Raw genomic sequence first — 26792 nt, 5'->3', positions numbered from 1 at the left:
GTTCGAAGCCTTTTCTTATTTTCGTTTCTGCACCCCTTCGACTCGATCTCCTCTCTTCCTCTTGGCTTTTCGGTTCGCCGCGTTGTTCACTCCCGGTCACTCGTTCGCGAACTCGAGCGAACGACGTGGCGTGTCCCTGGCTCATAAATCATCTTTTCTCGCGCTATCGTCAGATCTCCCGAGCGTTGTCAGCGTGCGTGTGCACGGTTCACCGCTGTTTCGTCTTCGACTTCCGTCAGGCCTGTGCGAACACGAGCACGGTGCCTTATGGTTGCCTATTGTTTCTGGCGATACTTGGAGGCATTCGTCACCAGGACACCTAGCCTTTGGGGACGAGGGATCGAACGATGGACGGGAACACGAGTGTTAATTTTGAAATGTTCACTTGAAAATTTCTTTTTTCTTTTTTCTTCTATAATAATCGTGAACGATGTTAACACTGAAATTACCAACAGTGAACGTGTTCCTATTTGTACCTAATCCGTACGTATCTTCTAAATTAGTAGAGAGATATTTACAAATATAAATAATTCTCTATTTTAATAATTGTTGTGAAATATTATTAGTAAGGGTACCATTAACAATTGAGTAATTTTAAAAAGAATTGATAATTCTTGCTCTGAAAGGTTTTTTTATTAGAAGAACCAAAGGTAAAAATAAGTAAATTTTGTTGGAATATCGCTGTTTTGTTACGATGTTCCATGTATTTTAATATTTCGAGCTCTGGTAAAATTAAACCGAATTTGGTGGCGATTGAGAATCGTCTCTTGAGCCCAAAGGGTTAAAAGATTCTCGTGTGATACCCAACGGTGGTGAACTGTGACGTTTGTTAATGTTCTTGGAAGTGAGTGGACTCGGGATTTTTGTATTTAAGCATTACATACGACGGTAACTGATTTATGGTCTTACTCGTGGTTTATAGTACATTAAATTGTTTCCTGTCCACGGAAGTTGAACGATTTTTACAAAGTCGCGTCAGTAGTCTAGAGAGGACTGCCGGTGAAAAGAGAATTAATCGATGGTAATGGAATTGCTTATTAAAAACTTATTCGTGCAACATTTCATTCGATTCGCATTCGCGAATATTACTTCGTTGCAAAGGAGTTGCAAGTGCCTAGAATGGAAAAATTAAATTACCAATTCTTGAAAAAATCTAAACTAATGTATTTACTAGTATCGTAGTGTACTCTCGATTTTTATTAGTGAAACTATTCTATGTGGACTGTTCTAATATTTAAAAAAAAGAAAGAGAAAAATGACGAAACGTATCGTAGATCTTTATCGAAAAGGACAACTTCTCCCCCCTTTTCTTTTTTGTAGTTGTTCTAGACTTTTACACACGGAGGATGGAACAGAAGACGAAGTAATAATTATTAATGGATCTTCTATCGAAAAAAATATCTTACATTCCTTTCTACTATGAACAGAATTCTCTATTTTAGATTTTTACACATGGAAAATAGAACAAGAGACGAAGTCATTTTTAATGGATTTTCCATCGAAAAAAAAGTATCCTATATCCCCCTTTATTATAAACAGACTTCTCTGTTCGAAACTTTTACACACGAAGAATAGAACAAGAGACAAAGTAATTAATGGATATATCGAAAAAATATCCTACACCCCTTTCACAATAAATAGAATCCTGTATTTTATACTTATACACAGAGGGTGAAACAAGAATCGAAGTAATAATTATTAATGAATCTTCTATCGAAAAAAATATCCTACATCCCCTTCTATTATAAATAGAATTCTTTATTTTAAACTTTTTACCACGAAGAATAGAACAAGAGACGAAGTAAATAATGGATCTATCGAAAAAGTATTCTACACCTCTTTCACTATAAACAGAATTCTGTATTTTATATTTTTGCACACAGAGGGTAAAACAAGAGACGAAGTAATTAATGAATCTATCGAAAAAGTATTCTACACCTCTTTCGCTATAAACAGAATTCTGTATTTTATACGTTTGCACACAGAGGGTAAAACAAGAGTCGAAGTAATAATTATTAATGAATCTGTCGAAACAAATATTCTACACCCGTTCTACCGTAAACAGAATTCTCTGTTATAAACTTCTGTACACAAGGAATAAAAAAAAGGAACGAAGTAATTTTTAATGGATCTATCGACAAAAATATCTCATACCCCCTTCTACTATAAATATAATTCTTTGTTCTCGTTTTTACAAATCGTACAAATCCTTCCAAAACGAAAGAAAGAAAAAAATAGAACAATTGGTTATAAATAATTAACTCGCCCCTTCTCCTTGGTCATCGACGAAGACACGTCCTTCTTTTTCGAGATTCTTCAAAATTAACCCCACAAGGAAAATCGTCCAATCTTTGTATACCCAAAAGTATAGAATATCGATAGGAGAAGAGCGATAAAAATATTCCATACCCTTTCTACTACAAACCGAATTCTCTGTTCTTATTCTCTCACCTGATACTTTCAAAACAAAAGAAAAAAAAAAAATAGAATAATTCATGATAAATAATTAATTCGCCCCTTATACTTGGTCATCGACGAAGACACTCTCTTTTTCGAGATTCCTCAAAATTACCCCCATAAGAAAAATCGTTCAATCTTTGTGCACTCAAAAAAATAGAATATCGATAGGAGAGGGACGACAAAAGAAAATAGAATAATTCGCTATAAATAATTAATTCGCCCCTTCTACTTGGTCATCGACGAAGACACGTCCCTCTTTTTCGAGATTCCTGAAAATTGCCCCCACAAGAATAATCGTCCAATCTTTGTATACCCAAAAAAAAAGTAGAATATCGATAGGAGAGGGACGACAAAAGAAATAAAATAATTCTCTATAAATAATTAATTCGCCCCTTGTACTTGGTCATCGACGAAGACACGTCCCTATTTTTCCAGATTCCTCAAAATTGCCCCTACAAGAAAAATTTTCCAATTTTTGTGTACACAAGAAGATAGAATATCGATAGGAGAGGGACGACAAAAGAAATAGAATAATTCTCTATAAATAATTAATTCGCCCCTTGTACTTGGTCATCGACGAAGACACGTCCCTCTTTTTCGAGATTCCTGAAAATTGACCCCACAGGGAAAATCGTCCAATCTTTGTGGACACAGAGAATAGAATATCGAGGGGAGAGGGAACGAAAAGGATTATTAACGATCGAGGGAACAGGAAGCATTCGATGGCGGATCTTTACGCTGCGGTCGCGGGAGACGTTGGAAAGCAGCTAAGTGTACGCCGCCACTGAGAAGTTTCCCGTAGTTCTGCCTACGTTTGGGGTTGCTTTCGGTGTCGAGGGGGTGCCAGGGGGTTGGTTTGCACGGCGCAAGAAGGAACGGACCTGGTTAAACCGAGACGAACGAAACGGTGGGGAGGTTCGGAAGAGACGCGAGGCGAATTAAAATCAGGCACTACGTTCGCTCGGTTATGTTGTTCCTTTTTGTTTTAATTCTAATTTCTTGAGGTAGTTAGGGTTTCGCGGGAAGTTTCGAAGCGCTGTGCCGGGAATTTTTGCAAATCTCGCGGGGCTCAAGTTTCTTAATGCGTAAAGTAAGTAACGGAGAACGGTACCCGGCGTTGTTATTATTATTACCGCGATATCGTTCATTAATAAACGATAAATACCGAAATGGCGAACCGAAACGTTAGAAATACGGAACAACGTACAGAATAAGTACCGAAGTAGCAGCCGAACCGTTAGAAATTCGAAACAGTGGGAAATTCGAAAGAAAATTAGTAAGGAACAATTGGTGTAAATTAATCGATATCACGTAAGAAAAATAATACTTCACCTCTTAATGTCACTCGATTGATTTATAGTTATATAAATATCGATTTATAGAGATTTATAGTTACATTTGTAATCGTTTTTGTAACATTTGATTCGAAGCTCGCGAAACGAAGAAATTTCTATCGATGTTCCTCGTGTAAATTTTTTAAGCGGGTTTTTCGTACGCGAAGGAAAAAGTTATACGCATACGAATTTCGATGGAGAAGAAACGAAACTCTTTCCGCGTTAACGCGACAGTTTAAAAACGAGGTTCGTGTAGTCAGCACTGGTGTTAAATACTCGAAACCCTCTGTATTACTTCCTTGGCGCGTTTCCGCGCATTAATTCTAATTCGAACGCTCTCTCCGCGAGCTACATTTTGCCGCACACTATCCGATCGTGCTATAAGCTTCTTTGAAGCTTACGCTTCCGTCGATCCGAGACAATACATTTGGAAATCGATTTACTCCCGTGGCTTTCATCGACCGAGCGAATCAACATTTCCGATCCCCTCGCGTAATTGTTGAATCTTTTAACTACGTTCCATTTTTATCCAGACTATCTGGCTCATCACAGACATGGATATAAAAAATGATATTTTACTCCAAATAGAAACAGAATTTATGTTTACCGATATGTTCACAGTTACGTCTGTTCGTCCGTTGTGATACAATTTTCGTTGTACATTGTTACGAAAATAACCGCTAACAATTTTTATCTTTTTTCGTTGCCACGTGTTCTATAAATAGAACCCTGACATCTGGAAGTGTCGAATAATATCGAGACACTTGTACAGCATACTTTTCTAAGCACCGCGAACATTTTTGCTTTTCGCGAAAATTCATAATAACGTAAGACAGAAATTAACCAAAGTCAGGAAATATTCAAGGCAGGAGATATTAAGAAAACTATTGCTCAATATGATATATTTGTATTCGTAATGTTTTACAAGAAATGTAACGCGCAAAATTATGGTACAATGTAAATGAGTCTCAATTTTGCGTATTAAAAATTACACGATGCAACACGTTAAACAGTATCAAGTGAATCCTCCCTCGAGTCTCCCCACCACACTCAAACCACTCCCTTGGGGGAACTTTTTCGCGTTGTCGGAGCTATATACTTTTTCTATTTGCAAACTTTTGTGATCCTTTAAACTTTACTACAGGAAACGTTACAAACAAAATTAGAGTGTAATATAATTTCTCCTCAATTTTGTGCCTTAAGAATTATAAGTTTTATCGAACGACAAAACTTATTGAACAATCTATTATACATTTTCTATTTGTAAGCTTTTGTGATCCTCTATTCTTTGTCAAACACCGTTACAAATATAATTACAAGATGGAACACTTTAAAGAGTATCAGTTGTAACCTCCCTCGAGTTCCCCCACCACAATGAAACCACTCCCTCGGGGGAACTTTTCGCATTGTCGAAACTATACACATTTTCTATTTACAAAGTTTTTTGTGATTCTCTAATTTTTGTCACAAACCCGTTACAAATAATAATTACAAGATGGAATACTTTAAATAGTATCAATTAAAATCTCCCTCGAGTTCCCCCACCACAATGAAACCACTCTCTCGGGGGAACTTTTCGCATTGTCAAAACTATACACACTTTCTATTTAGATACTTTTGTGATCCTCTAATCTTTATCACAAACACCGTTACAAATAAAATTACAAGATGGAACACTTTAAAGAGTATCAGTTGAAACCTCCCTCGTGTTCCCCCACCAAAATGAAACCACTCCCTCGGGGGAACTTTTCGCATTGTCGAAACTATACACACTTTCTATTAACAAATTTTTGTGATTCTCTAATCTTTGTCAGAAAAACCGTTACAAATATAATTACAAAATGGAACACTTTAAAGAGTATCAGTTGAAACCTCCTTCGTGTTCCCCCACCACAGTGAAACCACTCCCTCGGGGGAACTTTTCGCATTGTCGAAACTATACACACTTTCTATTAACAAATTTTTGTGATTCTCTAATCTTTGTCAGAAAAACCGTTACAAATATAATTACAAAATGGAACACTTTAAAGAGTATCAGTTGAAACCTCCTTCGTGTTCCCCCACCACAGTGAAACCACTCCCTCGGGGGAACTTTTCGCATTATCGGAACTGTACACACTTTCTATTCTTAAATCGTCCCATAATCTTTCCTTCGTTCTCGATAACGACGATTTGACACTTACACCGAGCGAGTGTCCATCCATCCATCGGCGAAATAAATAAATAAATTCTGCGCCGATCTCGCAACACGCGATATCATTCGTTTACGATCGCGCGCTCTACATAATAGAACAGCGCTGTTTCCCCGAAACGCAATAAATTTCATCGAACACCGCTGTATCGAATTCCTAATTAGCGGCCGCTCGAAATTCCACGAAACGATCGAAGAACGCTTGGGCTATTAGGATTGCGAAACCGCTGCAAGCTCGCGGCGTGGTTTAGTTTATCCGCGCGCCTTTATGCAACGCGTTCTTTTTCTTTTTTCTTTTTTTTTTTTTTCTTATTTTCTTCCGCGAGCGTCGCGAGACCTCACTCTAATCTCAACATACAAAGAAATATGTATTGCACGCGTTCCGCTTCAACGAACTGAGACTGCACGGTGTTTCTTGCAACCGAGCTTCGTCACGTTCCGCCGAATAAAATGCAACCGAAACCTTTTCTCTTCGTTAGCCGCGTCGAACATTCTACGGAGATTCCTTGACGCGTGGAACGCATATTTCCTTCAATTTCGAAGCAATAAAAAATTACAACCGATTCACGATCGTCCACGAATCGTTTAACAAGGCGGAATAACCACCCGTGTAACTTTTCATCGAATTTTTCCACAGTGATAAAGTTTCCTCGGTTAAAGATCAAAAATCGAGATCGTCGAATATCCTTCGACGAGGGTCGGTAGAGAATCTGTTCTTGGAAACGTGAACCGTGGAGACGATTCCCGATCTCGAATCCTTGACACGAATTTTATCTTTAAACGAGGCACTACTACACCGCTTGGAATACTTTGGCTTCGAAATACACTTCGAAGCCCACGAAATGCTTCGAACTTATTTGAATTAGGTTTAATTTCACGTTAAAGTTACCGAGAAGTTAAGTGGTTCCAATTACGTGCTCCGTTTTGTGTATCTTACAATCGACACTCGAACGTTGAAGGATGAATTTTTCGAAAGTAAAGATTCTCTGGTAAAGAAACACACGGAAAATTCGAGGTTAGGTTTAAAAGTAACGTTCTAATCACTCTGATACGACACACGCGGTTTCTTTTTTTTCTTTTTTTTTCAAATTGCATCGTAAAGATATCTTTAAAGAAAAAGTGAAACGTTATTTGTTTTCAAGAGGATCGATTTCGGAAGCTCTCGAGGTGTCGGTGTACGTTTTACCGGAACGTGAATAAAACCACTGCTTGTTTTGAAACACTTAATAGGAAAACTGATTGGAAGAGTAATGAACGCGAAACGAAACTTACGGAGCGACTGCATCGACCGAAAAAGATTCCTAGCGTTCTTTGGTCGTCCATAGCGAGCGGAAGTTTCGCGTGCTTTCACTTCTCCATACTTTCTCGACCGCGTTATCTTTTTCAATGAACCGAGTTCGAATGGCTAGTCTACCGACGATTCTATAATTATTCCAATCGAGTTAAACGTACCAATTATCGATACAATTTTTGATAATCATCCCTCCGAACGGTAGAAAACTCTGAGTAGCGTTTAACTCTTTAACGTGGTCCATCGTGTAATTTTATTCGTAACTGTTTCTACGTACATTGAAGAAGGTAGATCATTTCACAAAATACGAACAGTACATTCGACCTCTTTTATTTTATTTTTTTTTTTCTTTTCAAACATATATCAATTTTTAAATACCTAATTAAATCAAATTATTAATGACTGGATTAGTTCTCTATTTTTCACGTACATTGAAGAAGGTAGATCATTTCACAAAATACGAACAGTACATTCGACCTCTTTTATTTTATTTTTTTTTTTCTTTTCAAACATATATCAATTTTTAAATACCTAATTAAATCAAATTATCGACGACTGGGTTAGTTCTCTATTTTTCACGTACTTTGAAGAAGGTAGATCATTTTACAGAATACGAACAGTACGTTCGACCTCTTGTATTTTATTTTTTTTTTTTCCAAACGTGTATCAATAATCCAAATACCTAATTAAATCAAATTATCAATGACTGGATTAGTTCTCTATTTTTCACGTACTTTGAAGAAGGTAGATCATTTTACAGAATACGAACAGTACGTTCAACCTCTTGTATTTTATTTTTTTTTTTCCAAACGTGTATCAATAATCCAAATACCTAATTAAATCAAATTATCAATGACTGGATTAGTTCTCTATTTTTCACGTACTTTGAAGAAGGTAGATCATTTTACAGAATACGAACAGTACGTTCAACCTCTTGTATTTTATTTTTTTTTTTCCAAACGTGTATCAATAATCCAAATACCTAATTAAATCAAATTATCGACGACTGGGTTAGTTCTCTATTTTTCACTTTTCTCTCTCTCTCTCTCTCTCTCTCTCTCTCGTCGATAACGTTTTGGAATCGCGACGCACGATTACAAACAAAATTCGTAAAGGTTAGCGGTACACGTGCGTGAAGGTTGGTTAACTCTAAATTTTTCCAATTCCGTGTAGCGTTCAAGGAAATAAAACTGAATTCGATGAACGCCAGAATCGCAGCTCGAACGAACAGCAAATTGAAACCGTAATTAAACAGAATCGTCACTGGGCTCGAAACTTTTTTGCAAATCCATACGCGAATCGTTGCGCGTCGATTGATTGTTTAATTGTTTGCGCGGGCAAACTGTACTCGCTCGTTTTACCGGCGGAGCTAATGCGCGCGTTCGCTAATAAACGATTGTTTCAATTTTAATCGCGCATTTTTGTTACGCACGTATCTCAAAAATCGAACGGAATTGAATTTCGAAAACTTCCCGTCGTTGCAACCGACCGGACAGGATCCGCGTTAAGTAACTTAAGTCGCTTATTTATTAGACGCGCCGCGAGGTGATTTTTACGACATCAGCCTCCGCGAAAGAATTTTTATCTCCGCAACTATCGAACGCACGTACATCGATCTTTTTTTATTTTTATCGTAAAAGATCGTTCTATTTACCCAACTTTTTATTTCGCTGGGAAAACTCACGTTCGCGATGTAAAAAAAAAAAGAAATAATATTACAAATATTTTCACTTCCGATTCGAGTTTCTCGCAATTTCGAACAAATACCCCGTCCTCTCTTCGATACTTTTTTTTTTTTGTTTTTTCTCAAATCGCAGAAACTTTTAAATTGTGGTCAACGGAAACCGACAAATGCCACGGTAGATTCGTTACTTCCACGCTTGCGTGATAAAGACTTTGGAAAGAAAGAAAAAAAAGGAAAGAAATAATAGAGCACTTGTAATTCTTACAATTTCGAAGGGCCGAGCGTAATCGAACTCGAACTAGTTTTAACGAGAGTGGTGCTCGAGTCCGAGCTCACTTTTGCAGTTCTGTGACTTATCGTCCGGCTGGTGGAACATTTATTTTCATCGTTGCACTTTGACGGATGCGAGACACGCTATCCGACGTAGAACACGACGGTTTTTCATCGTGACAGACGACATCTCATTTACCTTCGCGTGTTTCATACGCAGGGAAGTCGTTCCACTTCCCCATATTTTTTATCTTCGTCGAAATAATCGCGTTTCGTCAGGGTGCAGCGATCGCTCAGGACACGTCCGTACAGAGGGAGACATTCCTCTACAGTTGCGTAACGGGAACTCTGATAACAATTTTATTTTCATCCGTTGCCTTCTCTAATTCGTCAAAGATGGAGAACTAAACTACGGAAAAGAGAAACGCGAAACGTATCGACAAACGTAACGTTATTCGCGTACGCGTATCACCAGTTTCATTTATCCACGAATCGTCGATTGTTTGAAAAAAAAACATGGAAAACTATTTGAAAAATTAGCGAACAAAAGGAAATACATTTATGGAAAAGAAATGAAAATATTACCGAACGGAAACTCGATAATAGCACGGAAATAAATCGTCGAAATGTTCGAGGTTTATAAAAGTTGGTCGACTATGGTTGGTCGATAAAGCGAACGAAGTGTAACGAATTTTCCGAAATAAAATTCTTGTTAGCGATAGATAAATAAAACGAATAATTCCTTTCTTTCGTTCTATTTTTTTTTTTTTTTTTTCTATTTTATTTTTTTTTATTTTTCGCAAAAATTGCCCATTTAAAGACCGTTATAGAAATGGCAACAATTTTCCAATGTTTCCCCGGTCCCGTTCCGCGGGGATTGAAACAGAATTAGAAGAGCGAAATTTGTATTTTCGAAGGCAGAAAATTTCGGTCGAAATTCCTTGTATTTTTGCGTCACGCGAAACACGAAAATGTCCTCCGCCGCCTCTCCCGTGAACGCTGATGTTTCGCGATGCATCTTCCTCATCTTGGCGATTCGCTTCCTCTTTTTTTTTTTTTTTTGCCCTTTTTCTCTTTTTTTTTTTTTCTTTCTTTCTTCTTTTTATCTTTTCTCTTTTTTCACCGGCGTATAAAAACACGCGTTGTAATATCGAGAAACGCGGGAGCGAAATTTTTAATAACGTCCAAGTCGCGCTTCGGAACTTCTAATTTGAAAACAAGCTCGGTCTCGCGGAGCTGTTCGCATGGCGACTGAATATCACGGACCGGCGGCATTCATCGCGAAAATCTATATTGCACAGCCCCGCAATTTTTCTACCTTTGCAGCGCGCCGCGTCTCTCTTTCTCCATGTTACTTCGAAACGAGTCGAAATCACACAAATCCCCAATAATAAAGCCCCAGCGAAAAATTCGAGCCAGGGTGTACGTTAATTATACTTATCGTGGAATTTAATCAGTTTCCGAAAACCGAATGCGAAAATAGTCGTTCACCGAGTGTATTGTTATTTACGATGATAAACCTTTGGACCTTAGCTTGGGAGAAATTATTCGAAATTCGAAGTGGAATTTACTTCGAAAGACTAGAATTTATATACGAGGAGAATTTAGATGAAAGTTATTTTATTTTATCGCGTATGGTTATCATTTTTGTGTAAATTATATATATATATATATATGGTTTCTTCGTTATTCTATATTTTTGTATTTTATTGCGTATGGTTATAATTTTTGTATAGATTATATATATATGGTTTCCTCGTTATTCTAAATTTTTGTATTCATCGGTACATTTTAACTTCTGTATAAATTATATATATATAGTTTCTTCGTTATTCTACATTTTTGTATTCATCGGTACATTGTAACTTCTGTATAAATTATATATATATGGTTTCTTCGTTATTCTAAATTTTTGTATTCATCGGTACATTTTAACTTTTATATAAATTATACATATATGGTTTCTTCGTTATTCTAAATTTTTGTATTTATCCTTACCTTTTAACTACGACTCGTTTACGTGTACCGTTGTAAATGTCCAGTAAGATCACTTCTGTACGAGAAGAGTAGCCATTTGTTTGACCGCGAATTTATAAATTCGCAAACCCGAGGCGACGTCTCGGGATTTGAATTTGGAAGTATTTATCGAGCCGGTGGATTTATCGCGAACGATTCGTGAAATAAAATTGTGACGCAGAAGTAAAATACAACTCTTGTCGGGGCAATTTTTGGCTAAAAACTCCGATCACGCGCGGGCTGTTCATTATTTATTCTCGAAACAATTAATTGGCGTTGAAAATATTTCGAGTAGCTAGCTGCGCGCTTTCTCGCAATTTGCAATACAAAATCGGTCAAAAATGCAATAGACTCGCGCGAATCCAGCGATAAGGCAATTTATTTATTTATTTATTTTTCTTTTTATATATATATATATATATATGTATATGTATATGTATATGTATATGTATATGTATATGTATATGTATATGTATATGTATATGTATATGTATATGTATATGTATATGTATATGTATATGTATATGTATATGTATATGTATATATATTATCGAGAAAATAATTTTCGCGATATTAGGGTTTCTGAACGGCGAACTTCCGCAAACGAGCGCATTAACCTCTTCGGGGACAAATAATTTTATTCGAAATGCAAACTAATATTGACCAACGGCATCGATCAATCTTGCCGTGTTACATCGTTGGAAAATTGAACCAGGAACATTTTATTCGCACTTTTAGCGATAACTTCCGTGCTACGATATTTAAAATAAGTTGAAAATTAAAATTACGTCACTATTTAAAGTAATCGTCTAGCCGTAGAAAATTTAACGACTCGATCTAATAATAATAATAATAATTATGTACGCAGAAAGCCCTTTGATATTTAATACATTTTACGTTCAAATAGGGATGGAGACGTCTAGATAAAAAATATCAAAAATTGTAATTCTCGCTGGTTGTAATCCACATCGATGTCAGTTGTAAATACATTTCGTTAATCGTAAGAACGAGTTGCATAAATAGAAAAATTTCCCTCCTCGAAGTATAAAATATGGAAAATCTAACTTCAAATTTCCAAATTACACATCGCGAACAATCGCGTTAAAAGGGGAGTGAGGGTAGTAAAAAGGAAAGGGGAAGAGAACGAGAAGTTACTCGAAGATTATGTACAGAGGGGACGATAAATTATGCGATCTGTATTAAATAGATCAGGTACAAGTACCCATCGAATATGTTTTTATCGTAGTTGTTCCGCTAACCAACGAAATATGTTACGAGTTACCAGTGATTTCTCGATACGGTGAAGAAAAAGTCTTAGTTTGTCCCGCCCCCTACCCCCCTAATCGCGGATTCAATTGCATAGCTACGCGTCCAAAAGGAACACGGGAATGGGAAAAGAGACAAACATTATCCTGGTTGTTCCTCTTGCGCATATCCTTGGTACGACGCTGTTTTTCCTTCTCTCGAGATCGTCAGGTACACGCAAGTAAAGGGCGGACCCGATGTTTACGTAAAACTTTTCTCAGTATGCCACGGGGGAGGGGTAGGAAGAGAACGTGAACAACGTGGAAGAACAGAGGGAAAGAAGAGGAACAAGAAACCGGGGAAAAAGGGGGCGCGGAATGCTGAATGCTGAATGCTTCGCGAATTTTTCCTGGTTGAAGTTAGCCTGAAAATTACTTCGTAACGTCGTTCGGGAACTGGAGACGGTATTCTGTATAATAATCGAAAGACAGACGAATGTATATATGTGTATATATATATATATACACACACACACACACGTGTACCTGTACATGTACATCCACGGGGGAAGAGTTACTCCAATATGGAAATTCGTCGACATCGATCATAACCAACGCTACTAAATCGTTAATTAAAGAAGTCAATTTTAATATCATCCTGCTGGTGTCCCCAGATACTCGTAATTATCCATCGCGACTACACCCTTGAATTACCCGTTCACGATCGGTTCCAAGTTCGGAGTAAAATTGTTAACTTGTACGTCGATTCGAAGAATTCCAATTGCACCACCATCGACACCGCGATTGTCTCGTTATCGTTTTCTTTAAAGCTACATTCCCCCCCGCCACGAAGGGAACCGCGCAGTGATTATCGATGCGGCTGTGTAACGAATCATCGTGGATTATTCTTCTTACGTTTCGCGTAACTAGAAATTTCTAGGTTATCTTCGTAACCAATGATGTCCGAAAGCTACGGCGGAGAAAATATTCAATAAACGAGGGTTCGTTCGAATCGACTTGAACGGAGTATCGAGCTTTGTACCGTTCTCCTATTACCGAGGAATACTCGTGTACTCCCTGTTCTCTAATAATCCGATTTAATTTATTGGAAAATAAACGATGCCCTTCGCGATCCATTCTCTTTAAATTCGATTCATTCGTAGTCGTCGAACGAGCGTGTCACCGATCGACGATCGTTCACGGTTCCATACACGATCGAGATCATCGAATCGATCGAATTTTACCATAATTCTCATCGGTCGAATTCGTGTAAAAATGATTCGCGGTTGGGGTGAGTGGCGAAAAAGCCGCGAGATGAGTCGAGGAGCCCGAACAACGAGTAACGGAGCTCGAGGGAAGGTTGAGAACCTTCATGGGAGCCTGGGTAATAAAATGAGGGCCCCTGCTCTCCCCCGGGGGTGGGGCCCCCTCGATAACCCATATTGTACCCCCCATCCCCTGGTTCTCCCTCCCTGGCTTGCCCCTTACGCCGCCGCCCCTGGCCGTATATACTCCGATCGGCCGGAAGAGTTTTGTCCCGGGCCGACCGTCCAGAGAGAAATCTCTCGGCGTCAATACGGAGGCCTGTGGCCGTTACGAAATTTCTCAAAAATGGTGGCCATACGGCCACGAATTTTCCCGAATTTTCGATATACTCCGCGAACCGATCGGTCGCCGTCTTCCCGATGGAAAGGATTTTCGTAAGAAAATGGAGAGGTGGAGCGCGCCGACAATACTTTCCCGCTGGCGTATATACACGATCATATACCACCCCTAGTCTCCCCACACCCCCCTAACAACAGTAGGGTGGTACAGTCTGGGTGAGAAGCCGACGGCAACCCCGGGTCTGGTACAGGCTGCACAAAGAGCGACGCCCCGGCGGCCTGGGCGAAAAATAGAAAGGAGAAAAAAAAAAAAAAGTGCAGCCTGCACGCCAGAGGAACAGAGGAGAAGGGTGAGGGAGAGAAATTATTGGCGGTGAATCGTTTCTGGGACGAGGACCCCGGGAACGATTCGGATAATACAAAAGTGCGCGCCCTGGGTAGTTCTCTCGGTGTGTACGTGTGTGTGTTTGCGTGTACGTGTATGTGTGTTTTTCTCCCTGCTTTTCGCTTTTTCTTTTTTCGTGTACTTTTTTTTTCTTTCTTTTTTTCCTTCTTCTTCTTCTTCTTCTTCTTCTTCTTCTTCTTCTTCTTTTTCTTTTTTTTCTCGTCGAATATTCTTCTCGAAGATCGATGCTCCGGGGGCGGAGACGGGGGTGGCGAAAAATTAAGAGAAAGAAGGAGAGACCGCCTGAACGAGAATCGACGACCGGGGACGAAATTATTTGCTCCTGCGAGTATCCTTGGATAATGCGATGGGAAGTGTGTCAATTTTTTGGTTATGTCGGCCCACTTCGGAATTGATTCGATACTATTTGACAGGTTATGTTCCATTGGTGGTGACCAAGTTTTTGTTACGGTGCCTCGATAGATACTGTCGATCGTTTTGCAATTAAACGGGGACTTCGCGACTGTTGCTCAAATTACTACAACGTGTATCGCAAATTTCTTGCTAATTTTTCAATCTTTCGATTTTTCAGTGTTCGATTCTTCAATGTTCGATTCTTCAGTGTTCAATTCTTCAATGTTCAATTCTTCAATTCGTGCATCAATACCGCGATCTTGTTCAACGTTCGCTCGCGACGAAGAACGATACGAATGTCGCGCCGGATCGCAAATCGCTCGCGAATGAAATAACGAATTTTAATTCGTCGAACGCCGGCGACGTTCGTTCCGTGATTGTTGTAATTTTTACTTTCGATGCAAATTAAATAAGACGACCTGGATTATCGCTCGGCTATGTACCATGGGGTTATTTATTCAGTTGATCCACGCGGAAGTAAATGAAATTTGAGGTTAGGTTTTAATAACGGAACTAAGTAAAAAATATATACTTCTTACCACCGCCGCCCTTGTTCTCTCGTTCTATAGAAATCTCGTTCGAATAATAACACTCGTTAACGAGTATATTTCTCTCTGTGTTTTTTTTTTCTCTCCTGGTTCTCCTTTTATTTTCTCTCGAATACACTTTTCGAAGATCGATGCTCGGGACACGAAGTGGCGGGGAGGGGGAACGGCGAAAAATTAAGGGAAAGGAACGAGAGATCGCCTGACAAGAATCGACGACCGAGCAAGTATTATTAGGTTGTCGCGCAAAGAATTCGTTGATTTCTCGTCGAGTATCGAACGACGAATGTTGAAGAAAAATCTTATCGTTCTTAAGGAGACGTTGCTACGAACGTTACCTACGGAGTGCAAAGACCAGCTGAGAATACACTGCTCGGAATAATTGGAGGGGGGCCTCGTGTTTGGAGAATGAACCGTATATTGGGAGTGAGAGAAATTCTGTATATTTAATACACGTAGATTTCTGTCGAATACGCTTACCGCAGTGACAACCATCAGAGAACATTTTTGCGATGTATACCGGTCGGTCTTTTGTACTTGTAAGACCCTAGCTTCGTAGCTACGGTAGCTCGTATTATACCCGAGTGTCTCTCGAAAATCGATTACGTATTTGTCGGGTATTTTTTCGCAAAAAAAAAAAAAGAAACTACGAAAGAATACTACTTGCGTCTCGAGTACTCTTTGAAAAATAAATTCGAAACTTTTGATCGCGAAGGCACTCGTGACCAAAAATTGGCGAACAGTCGCCAACGATACGGATTGGTGTACGTAGTGAAATTCGGAATACGTGTATAGATATATCCGCACGCTCACCGAAGAGGTATTCTGAAAAATTCAGTTCCAGTTTTATACGTTCATCGACGGATGGAACTTTTGCAGAAAACTAGTATTTATTCGTCTCGCGAATGGCAGGTTTGGAATAGAGCGTTTTTGGTACCTGCTAACGGGCTGGAATTATGCTGGATTCTTTCTCGTTTTCTACGCTGGAATCGAACCGGAATCGGGGAGACTCGAGGAGAGTCGACGCTGACGATCCTCCTGCCAGGTTGTTTCTTTCTATCTTTTTGTGTTCAGTTTCCTTTCAGTGTCCTCCTCTCTCTCCCCTCTTCTCACTCGTTTTCTCTCTCTATCTCTATCTCTCTCTTTCTCCGTCTCTCTTTACGGCTGAAAATACTTCGAAAATTCTGATTCCACCAAAACCTTGACTAATGGAGAAATTAAGTGTCGGTATCGACGATTCGTTATTTTTGGTTCACCTGGTCCGATGCACACGATGGGTGGTACCAGTCGAGGGAAATTGTCGGAATTTTAATGATTTCTATGGGAGAATTCCAAATTAAACGATCAAATTATGGCAACACGTTCCACGAGTCGGTACGATAAAAATCATTGTAGAAACCGTGATCCAGAAATGCTTTATTAAAAATTTATCAGAGAAATATCGAACACGAGGAAACCGAGTAACGGTTGACGATATCTATCTGACTTCTATCGATCACTTACTATTAATACGCCGGGAAAATTCGAAAAATACTGGGAGAACTTTATCATCGTTGAATATTATACCTCGTACGATGATAGAAATTATTTATACGTTAATAGCGATATTAAAAATTCAAATTTACCGCTCGAGAATCGAATGAAAAATGAAACAACGCATCGATTAATAAGAACCGGAGCATTGTATGTAGAAGTGAAATTATTAACACGTAACCCCGTGTTTCGTGTTCTTCTTTTAACTTTTTAATAAAGAAGTTTCTCGACCGTGCCCGCTGCAACATATTTTTTTTTTTTTTTTGTTTTTTCTCTCCGTTGTCGGTAACAGAAAAATGAAAAATTAACAACTGGTAATTCTCTGGCGCTTTTTGTTCTCTAGTTTTGTTTAAATTCAGGGGAACCTGAAGTTTTCCAGACACTGATGTTTCAGTTTTGAGGAGTGCTTCCCGAGTTCCCAGCAACGAACATTACGAAAGAACACTTTCGGGACTCGGAAGACGCTATTTTCTTGGTACGGTGGCAATTTTCCCGGCGTTTCCCTAACGCCAAACGATGCACAATTTAGAAAAATTGTCGTTTCGACCCAGGTTTCCCGGCGCACTCTCTGTGAAGGTTTATATCTCCGACTTACATCTTGTTGTTCGTAATAATACATAACGCGGGCATTAATTTCATACACGTGTTCATGACTCCACATAAAGATGGCTGCTTAGCTGCTACACGTACAGTTTCCTTTAGCCTTTCCCTTTATAATTCAGTTTCTAACCCAATTTCAATATTCACATACCATTCCGTTTCACAGAATTATAATCTAGGAATAATAATAGGGTATATATTGTACACATTTAATTTATGTACACACACGTGCCCCATCGCGAGTAATATAATAACACTTCCCGGAAGATCTACCACTGGATAATCTTCAGTATCGTATTTAAGTATCTTTCAATTTTTCCAAGTCTTTCTGACCTTTTTGCTAGGTAAAAAGATACATCGAGCCCTCTGTATCTTTGAATATTATTGTTATGCGATAAAAATAGTTTCAATAGTTCGAAACAAATTTTTGATTCTTTTCCCATTTGTCAATTGCACGTTAATACTTTTCGCACGATTTAATTTTCAATCGTTCTGTTCGATCGACGTTCTCGCTTTTGCATTCCATTTCTTTTTCAAATTTATTTTCATTAGTTTATCCATGGATTATTTTTTTTCATTTTCCAAAGATGACCCGAAAACTAAGAGTCATTGTAAGATCGACCATTATCGTTACTTTATTCATTTCTTTATTTCTATTTCGCGAGAATTTTTAGGTTAGATAATCTTTCTAGTAACTCGAAATTCTTGCTGTGATATTCCACTTTTCCTTCCAAATTAATTTTCATTATTTCATCCATGGATTACTTTCCTTAATTTTCCAAATGTGACCCACAAACAAAATGGCGTACCAAGATCGGCCATCATCGTTACTTTATTTACGTTTCTGTTTCTATTTCGCAAGAATTTTTAGGTTAGATAATCTTTCTACTAACTCGAAATTCTTGCTCTAATATTCCAATTTTCCTTCCAAATTAATTTTCCAAATGTGACACAACCAAAGGGACGCAACAAGATCGACCATTATCGTTATTTTATTCATTTCTCTATTTCTATTTCGCGAGAATTTTTAGGTTAGATAATCTTTCTACTACCTCGAAATTCTTGCTCTCATATTTCAAGTTTCCTTCCAAATTAATTTTCCAAATGTGACCCACAAACAAAATGGCGTAGCAAGATCGGCCATTATCGTTACTTTATTTATGTTTCTGTTTCTATTTCGCGAGAATTTTTAGGTTAGATAATCATTCTACCAGCTCGAAATTCCAATTTTCCTTCCAAATTAATTTTCATTATTTCATCCACGGAATACTTTCCTTAATTTTCCAAATGTGAGCCACAAACAAAGGGGCGTAGCAAGATCGGCCATCATCGTTACTTTATTTATGTTTCTGTTTCTGTATCGCGAGAATTTTTAGGTTAAACCAGAGTCAGGCAATGAAACTTCTATTCGTTCGTTTCTCCTCTCGGTTATTACGATGCAACGAGCCGCTCGGATTTTCACGTTTTTTTCTCCCTCTCTGGCGGGAGTCTACTTCGGCCTGGACAAATTGAATTTAACTCCAGCTAATACGCCAGCCGAAAGAGCGCGTATTTCGCCGCTTTGTCCGGGCACACATCGTGAAAATCAGCGATGATTTGTGTGTCTCCGGCGCCGCCGACGGATTTTCCCTCTTTTTTTCCCCCACGGGCGACGGAGGATCGAGATTGAATTTCTTGCGCGTTGTCGCGCTTTTCCCTGGCTATCGCTACGATTTTTTGCCAGCCGTGCGACGCGCAACTATCGAGGGCTTGGACACTTTTGCGACTCGATGAACCGTCTTTCCTACGACACAGTAATTTCGAAACATAATTCGCATTCCACGGTCCACCATGAAGTAGAGACAATACGAATAGTTTAATATTCCAACGAATTTTTTGACAATTGTCACTTCGTACTTATATTAAAATACCATTATTTTAGACCACTTATTTTATCATTCTAATCATATTTGTTGACACTCGTCACTTTGAGCCATAATAACGATTTAAATAAATAACTTGTATTAAAATACTATAATTTTGGATCACATATTTTATCATTGTAATCACATTTGTTGACAATCGTCACTTTGAGCCGTAATAACAATTTTTTTATAATATAATGTGTCATTATAGTAGTATTTTTAACAATGGTTAATTTGAAGAATAATATGAAATTTTGAATAATGTATACAGTAAACAAAATAATGTGCCCACAATAGAGTCTCATTTTGCCCTCGTATAGTCACTTCGATAATACAAAATTCTGGATAATGTATATCGTCTAAGAAATCATTTAATACTCCAACAATCCTGTTATTATTGCAATTAAAGTTAATGTCCCAATTACAGGCGATTTTTTTGACAGTCGTCACTTCGAGCAATAATAACAAATTTTTGATAATATAATGTGTCATTGTCTATCACATTTTTTAACAATGCTCATTTCGAACGATAATACAAAATTCTGAATAATATATATATTGTCTACACCGTAGTCTCATTTTTTGATAATTATTATTTACAAAGCTAGTAGAAAATTCCAGATGTTACTTTTTGCTCGTATTATAATACGAAACGAGGAAAATAATTTATGAGGTAGAAGCTCTACGTTTTATATTTTTCGTAATACTAGTACTCTATATTTCAATTCTTAAGATACTAATCTTCTCACGGATCCAAGAACAGTTTCGTTGTAGAACTCGGAAAAATTCTTTTCCGATTGATGGCGGTTCGATTTCGAGGAGTGCTCGCCGAGCTTCGTTTCCCTTCGTTGTAAAATTTAGGTAACGTGCACGAGAAAATTTGTAAATTACGCGACACTCGGTTTCTTTATACACTGTTTTTCATGATTTGTGCGCACACGAGTTCGCGTTACGTATCGATCTAGCTTCTATGTAGAGCGTATCTTAGGTGCTACACCGGTTTGAACAAAAGTTTCTCGAAAGTTACGTTACGAAGTTGTGCGTCTTTTTATAACGAAATGACAGCAAACGAAGCGTGAGAATGACACACGACTCGATAGAAATTCGAAAACCTCTACAAATTTCAGGAAATAGTGCGCTAACATTGTTCCTTTGAACTGTCACAGCCAGGTTTCGATGTATCGAAACTAATTACCATTTGTTTCTTTCTAGACACTACTGCAGCGTTACCGTAACAACATTGATAAAATTTATTCACCAGAAACACTACTATTACTAGTAATATAGTACTATCACACTAGTAATATAGAATCGATATAAATACAAAATAATCACAAGAGAGGTTAAAGTCAATCGAAATAATAAAAAAAAGTATTAATACAATACTCGATTCTACTAGTATGTTGAACTACTAGTGTCTAACCTGTGTAAAAACAAAATTTAGTAAAGAACAAATTACCATTCGGAGCTTCTTATGGGTCACTTGCACTTGCCTCGATACTTGCACGAGTTTTCGCGCGTTTATCGAGGTTCGTAGCTCCACGCCCTATTACGGCGAATATCTACAATGCGAGCAACGCACAATCGCGAACACCGTTTATTCCTTCGATCATTTGCCCTCAAAGGGCGACTCTAACGTTTCCAGAGATCAAAATACACCACGTTTCGTTAAAACGTTACAATTCGCGGAATATTGTACTCAAAATCGTACGAGTTATTTTTACTTTCGTTACAAAATTTTTCATCGATAGTTCTCGGTAGACTCGCAACGAAGTGACTCGTATCGCGGTTGCAATTAAAACGAGTACAATTTCTCGACTACGATGTTCAACATTCATCGTTCGTCTTCCGGGCCGAGGTGGTCCCTCCCGTACGATCGCGTCGATCCTCCACGCCTATTTCGATCGACGTGGCCTTTCTCCGTCGATTTTAGCTCGCTATGGAGAGCCGTACGTTGGCCAGAAATATCAATTTGCGCGAGAGTGGCAACAGTTTGCTTGATTTGGCACGGACCAGCTTACGTTCCGAAATAAATCTTCGGTGCCGCGCGGAGGTCCCTGAAAACCGATTGTCTGGTCGAATTTGACGCGAGGAACGCGACTCCGTGTCCCTTGTACTTCCATGTTCGATTTATCGCGAGTCTGGCCGCTCGAACCAGCGCCGAATCACGTCGGTTTCGTGCGGAAGATTCTCGACGCGCTGATACGAATACCTGGCGAGCGTGCACGGTGCGTGAAATTAAAATAACGAGAAACAGTGCACAAACGGCAACGTCCTTTATACAACCGGCAGGTATTCTGAACACCTGAGCAACGCAACGACGACCTGGCCCGGAGTAATCGACACCCCAGGTGCTTCCATTTTCTTAAATAATTTTTAACCCTAAAACGCGCGGGGAAGTGCGTCGCGCGCTTGAAATTGAATTTTTAAACAGTACCGTTACGAGCGTGTAGGAAAAAAATACGTATCGCCCCGGTAATATACAGCGCGACACATTCGTGAGCGTTAGTTTCAGCAAATGTTTCTCTTGGTCGGTCGTCCCCCCTCCTGGCTGTCACCCGGGGCAGACCGCACCCTCCGCCCCTCCCTCTTAATACGCCACTGATCCAGCGACATCCAAAGGAATCTATACCTAATTACCTACAAGTGTCTCTACTTTACCGACCGAGGTTATCCTGATTTACCTACCACCCAAAAACAGGTTACGTGCGAGAACTTGGCTGCGGATATGGAAGAGGAGAGACGGTCGTCACACGATACGCATTGTACCCCGTAATTTTTATTTCGCGCTCGTGGATCCGCATTCTCGGAGTATCCAGTGCGTAACTTTTCGAAGAGTGTCCTAAAAAAAAAAGAAGAGAAATTTTCCGCACTCGAGACGAATAGGTTAGGTTCCAAGATATTAATAGAAATATTCGAGTTAACTTCCGCGCCCTCTCGAGTTCCAAGACGCTCCCTAGTGGAACAATCCCCCTCCATTTTGGAAAACATCGGTTTAGCGTCCATAGCGCGTAACTTTTCGAAGAATGTCCGAAAAAAAAGGAGAAATTTTCCATGCTTGAGACGAATGGGTTAGGTTCGAAGATATTAATAGAAATATCCGAGTTAACTTCCGCGCCCTCTCGAGTTCCAAGACGCTCCCTGGTGTAACAATCCCCCTCCATTTTGGAAAACATCGGTTCCAGCGTCCATTGGAGTATTTAGTGCGTAACTTTTCGAAGAGTGTCTTAAAAAAAGAAAAGGAGAAATTTTCCACACTCGAGACGAATAGGTTAGGTTCGACGATATTAATAGAAATATCCGAGTTAACTTCCGCGCCCTCTCGAGTTCCAAGACGCTCTCTGGTGGAATAATCCCCCTCCATTTTGGAAAACACCGGTTCCAGCGTCCATCGAATCGGTCGATGTGTACGTCCGGAGGATGCGGACCCCGACGGAATCGAATCTCCCGAAATTCAGATAATTTCCGGTCGCGTGCGCGGTTAGAAGATGCGCGAGCTTTTGGGGGAGTGGGGGAGGGTCAGAATGAAGAGGAGATCGCGGAGGACCCGAAGTAGGGTCGAGCAAAGGACGAGGCGAAGACAGAGGAGGCCTACACTAGCCGCTGAATAACGCATGACTGTCTGGCTTGAAATTATAGCATTTCATCCCCTCTCGCTCACGGGGAACCTACCCCCTGGCTCCCATCCGCGCTTGTTCGCTGCGCTTTCATTCAATTATGCATCCAGCTTCACCCACGCCGCTCCTCTCCTCCTCCTCCTCCTCTTCCTCCTCCTCCTCCTCCTCCTGCTCCTCCTCCTCCTCCTCCTCCTCCTCCTACACCTCCTCCTCCTCTTCTCCCCCCTGCTCTTATTATTATTTTCCCGCGCGCGCGGCTTCGATTCCCCCGTCTTTTCTCAGCCTCGTCGGGCGCTCGCAGGTGGCGCTGGCGTCGCGAAGGTCGATCGTTAATCTCGATGTTAATCTTTCTTTCCGCGTAATCAGGTGTGTTCGATCGAGGAAGCGCCGTTTGCTTCCGTGTGAACGAATCGGCACCGAGGCGAGCAATTACTCGGCTGCTCGCGGGAAAGTAGACCTTGAACCGCGGGGCAAACAGGTTGACACGAGTGATCGAGCTTCCGAGAAAACGGCCGAGAGCTTCGAGAAAAGGACTCTGATCTCCCTTGCACCGAATGCATCCCTCGAGAATCGTAAATAGAATATTTATCGCGATTTCTTTTTTTTTTTTTCTTCTTTGCGCTGGTTTCAGAGACTCGTCAAGAGTATTCCATCGGGATGTTCGTTTTGGACTCGTTCGAGATCGAATTTTGGTATTATTTTAAATAATACGAGTATAAATCATTATTAAAATTTATTAAAATCTCCAACGCTCTATTGGTTGTCGTAGATATTATGTTTTATTAAAGTATCCAGGTCACAGTAATTTTAAGATACTTAAACGTTTTCAATGTTTCGATTTATATTTTCAAACCTTCTTGAGACGCGAGTAGGTTATAGAATGTCACGTGGAATTTTATTTCAAGTACAACGGTTATCTTCTTAGCAGTTGAATTGGTTAAAGCGAATTAGTAACTTCGTAATGGTGGAAATAAAAATAAAAGTCGCGTTTTTTAGTTCATTTTTTAATTGTTCCTGCGTATACGACTCGAGAAGAGGGCAATGTTCTTCTGGTTGCGTAGAGTAGGGCGGAGTCGATCAAGGCTCCGCCCTTAGATGGCGCTGGCTACACACGGCGGCGAGAGACAGTGGGGGAAACGGTTGACTCCCACAAACAATTCTGCGCGCTTCGATTGGCCAAAACTTGAACACTGTTTTACGGAAAAACGATTCGTTCGCGAGATACGATTCTTTTGGAAGTTTTTACCATCTCGACGAGTAGAATACGTTATCGTGACGCAACGAACGTAACCTTGCACTTCACAGAAGAAAATTCCTTCGGAAGATTTCCATCGAATTTATGGAAACAACCCTGAAAACCATGAAAAATATCTTCTTACACGCGGTGTGGCCAACAGCTGTCTCGTACGGTGGCGTTAATGAGCATAAAAAATTTTTTAAATGCCGTGCCCACTAAGTCGATGCGAAAATGCATACAACTCATTCTATGCAACAAAATGATGAGAAAAAGTTGCAAGCCCCTGAGTCCGGAAACGCTTCGTTCCCGAGTTACAAGCAGTCTTTTCTTGTTACGTTGCACGCACAGTGTAACGCGTTCTCGAACACGTTTTGAAAATAATTTACGTCTAAGAAAATACATGTCAACGAACACACGAACGTTTTTCCTTTTTCTGCGTAAAATCAATCCCACTCGAACGTTCGAAATGTTTATTGCCAACGGTGTTAGATATAATACTTTGAAAGCAAGCTTATCAGACTCGACAGTGTGTCCTCTATAGTTCATCACATTTTTACGAGGTGACGATCTACGTTACGACGTAAAAATTTCAAGCGTTCCGTATCGACGCTATAAATATTCATGCTGCGACGAACGCCAATATACACGGTGAATCGTTTAAACGCGAACATCTAAATATCCCTGTTGCTTACATATATATGAAATACATATTCGAGACAAAGTTAGAACGAATATAATATTCCTTTTCTAAAAAAAAAAAATAAATGATTTTCAATCTTTAGAAATTTTCCTGCGAATATCTCTATTCCTTCCGATCGACCTATGTATTTTCATAGATCGATGAACAACGGAGATATTTAAACGATCCGGTTGAAACGGACCACCCTGTACACGTAAACTAACATATTCGAGTGACACGGTTGTTCGGATGCACGAAGCTGTACCACAGTGGCGCAAGCGTTTGTAATACCACTCATTGTTAGAGACAGTTCTCTCCTAGCGACTATGTCCTGGAAGGACCTAATACTCCTAAGTGATGTTCACGATGTTAGGGGTATTCGTAACAGCGTTGTTGGTCTCTAATTTATACCAGTCCCGATTCGTAATGAAACAAACTCGAAGAAAACTCGGATCGCCGAGTTTGACATTTATCCGGAGGCATTCTTTCCAGTATTCACCAGTACAATCACGCGTCACGCGTAAAACTGCACGAGCTCCGCTTCGTGAAAGATGAAACGTTCGTATCGCGGTTTTTCAACGACAACGAATCGTAAAAGATGATCGTGCGATTGGCGGATGTTGCAAGTCGAGTGTGCTCGCGTTACAGACGTTGTTTGCTAATCGCCATCGTGACCATTTCGAATTCGAAACTCGCTTCCCGCGTAACTCGTCGGTCACATCGGAACATCGATCCGTGACATAATGGTCGCTACTCGCGGAACATTGTAACTGTCAGGAAACTACAAGGTTCCGTTACGTTTTGTTTCAGGAAAGTGACAACCTCTGGTGGGACGCATTCGCGACCGAATTCTTCGAGGACGACGCGACCTTAACCCTCACGTTCTGCTTGGAGGATGGTCCCAAGAGATATAGTAAGTAGCCTATTGTGTCTCCATTTGATATCTATTCGGCCATACCACCGATAACCCTAGTCTCTTGAAACGCAGAGTCTCTCAAGACGGATGAGAAATTTTGAAAGAAAATTTGTTTCGAAGAGAAGTAGGAATGAAATGTATCGTAAAAAGAATTGATAGTTGTAAGAGAACTTAAAACGTGTACAGAATAGCCTAATTGTGAACTTAAGGAGTTTTCTTAAAAAAATTGGTGGCTCGTTAGAGAAAAGTGAGGAACAAAATATATTGGGGAAAAATGGCCGACTAATTGTAAGGAAACTTAAAACGTATCTATAGAATAGTCTAGATTCAAACTTAAAATGGAAGTTTTTTTTTTTAAATTTGTTATCTCTTTAAAAAATAGTAACGAATAACGTGTATCGTGGAAAATTGTAACGAAACTTAAGACGTATATGCAGGATAGCTAACTTTGAACTTAAAGCAGATTTTCTTTAAAAATTTGTTGTCTCGCTAGAGAAAAATGAGGAAGAAAATGTATTAGGGAAAATGGCCGACTAATTGTAAGGAAACTTGAAACGTATCTATAGAATAGTCTAGATTGAAACTTAAAATGGAAGAGTCTTTTTCAAAAATTTGTTGTCTCTTTAAAGAATAATAACGAATAACGTGTATCGTGGAAAATTGTAACGAAACTTGAGGCGTATTTACAGAATAGCTGACTTTGAACTTAAAGCAGATTTTCTTTAAAAATTTGTTGTCTCGCTAGAGAAAAATGAGGAAGAAAATGTATTAGGGAAAATGGCCGACTAATTGTAAGGAAACTTAAAACGTATCTATAGAATAGTCTAGATTGAAACTTAAAATGGAAGAGTCTTTTTCAAAAATTTGT

General features: G+C 39.4%; 1 protein-coding gene across 4 annotated transcripts in view; it reads left to right on the top strand.

Annotated features, from left to right (window-relative positions):
- LOC143153604 (uncharacterized) overlaps nucleotides 1-26792 on the top strand; it is a 133551-nt gene that overhangs the window by 96743 nt on the left and 10016 nt on the right. For all 4 annotated transcript variants that reach the window (XR_012993881.1, XM_076325021.1, XM_076325017.1 and 1 more), the window contains exon 3: nucleotides 25819-25921. Coding sequence is in view for 3 of the 4 variants with exons in the window: in XM_076325021.1 (XP_076181136.1) it covers nucleotides 25819-25921 (103 nt within the window). In the remaining variant the exon portion in view is untranslated. The remainder of the gene's footprint in view (nucleotides 1-25818; nucleotides 25922-26792) is intronic.

Source organism: Ptiloglossa arizonensis, chromosome 1 (assembly GCF_051014685.1).
Source record: "Ptiloglossa arizonensis isolate GNS036 chromosome 1, iyPtiAriz1_principal, whole genome shotgun sequence".
Classification (NCBI taxonomy): domain Eukaryota; kingdom Metazoa; phylum Arthropoda; class Insecta; order Hymenoptera; family Colletidae; genus Ptiloglossa; species Ptiloglossa arizonensis.
This window is presented reverse-complemented; position numbering and strand designations above follow the sequence as displayed.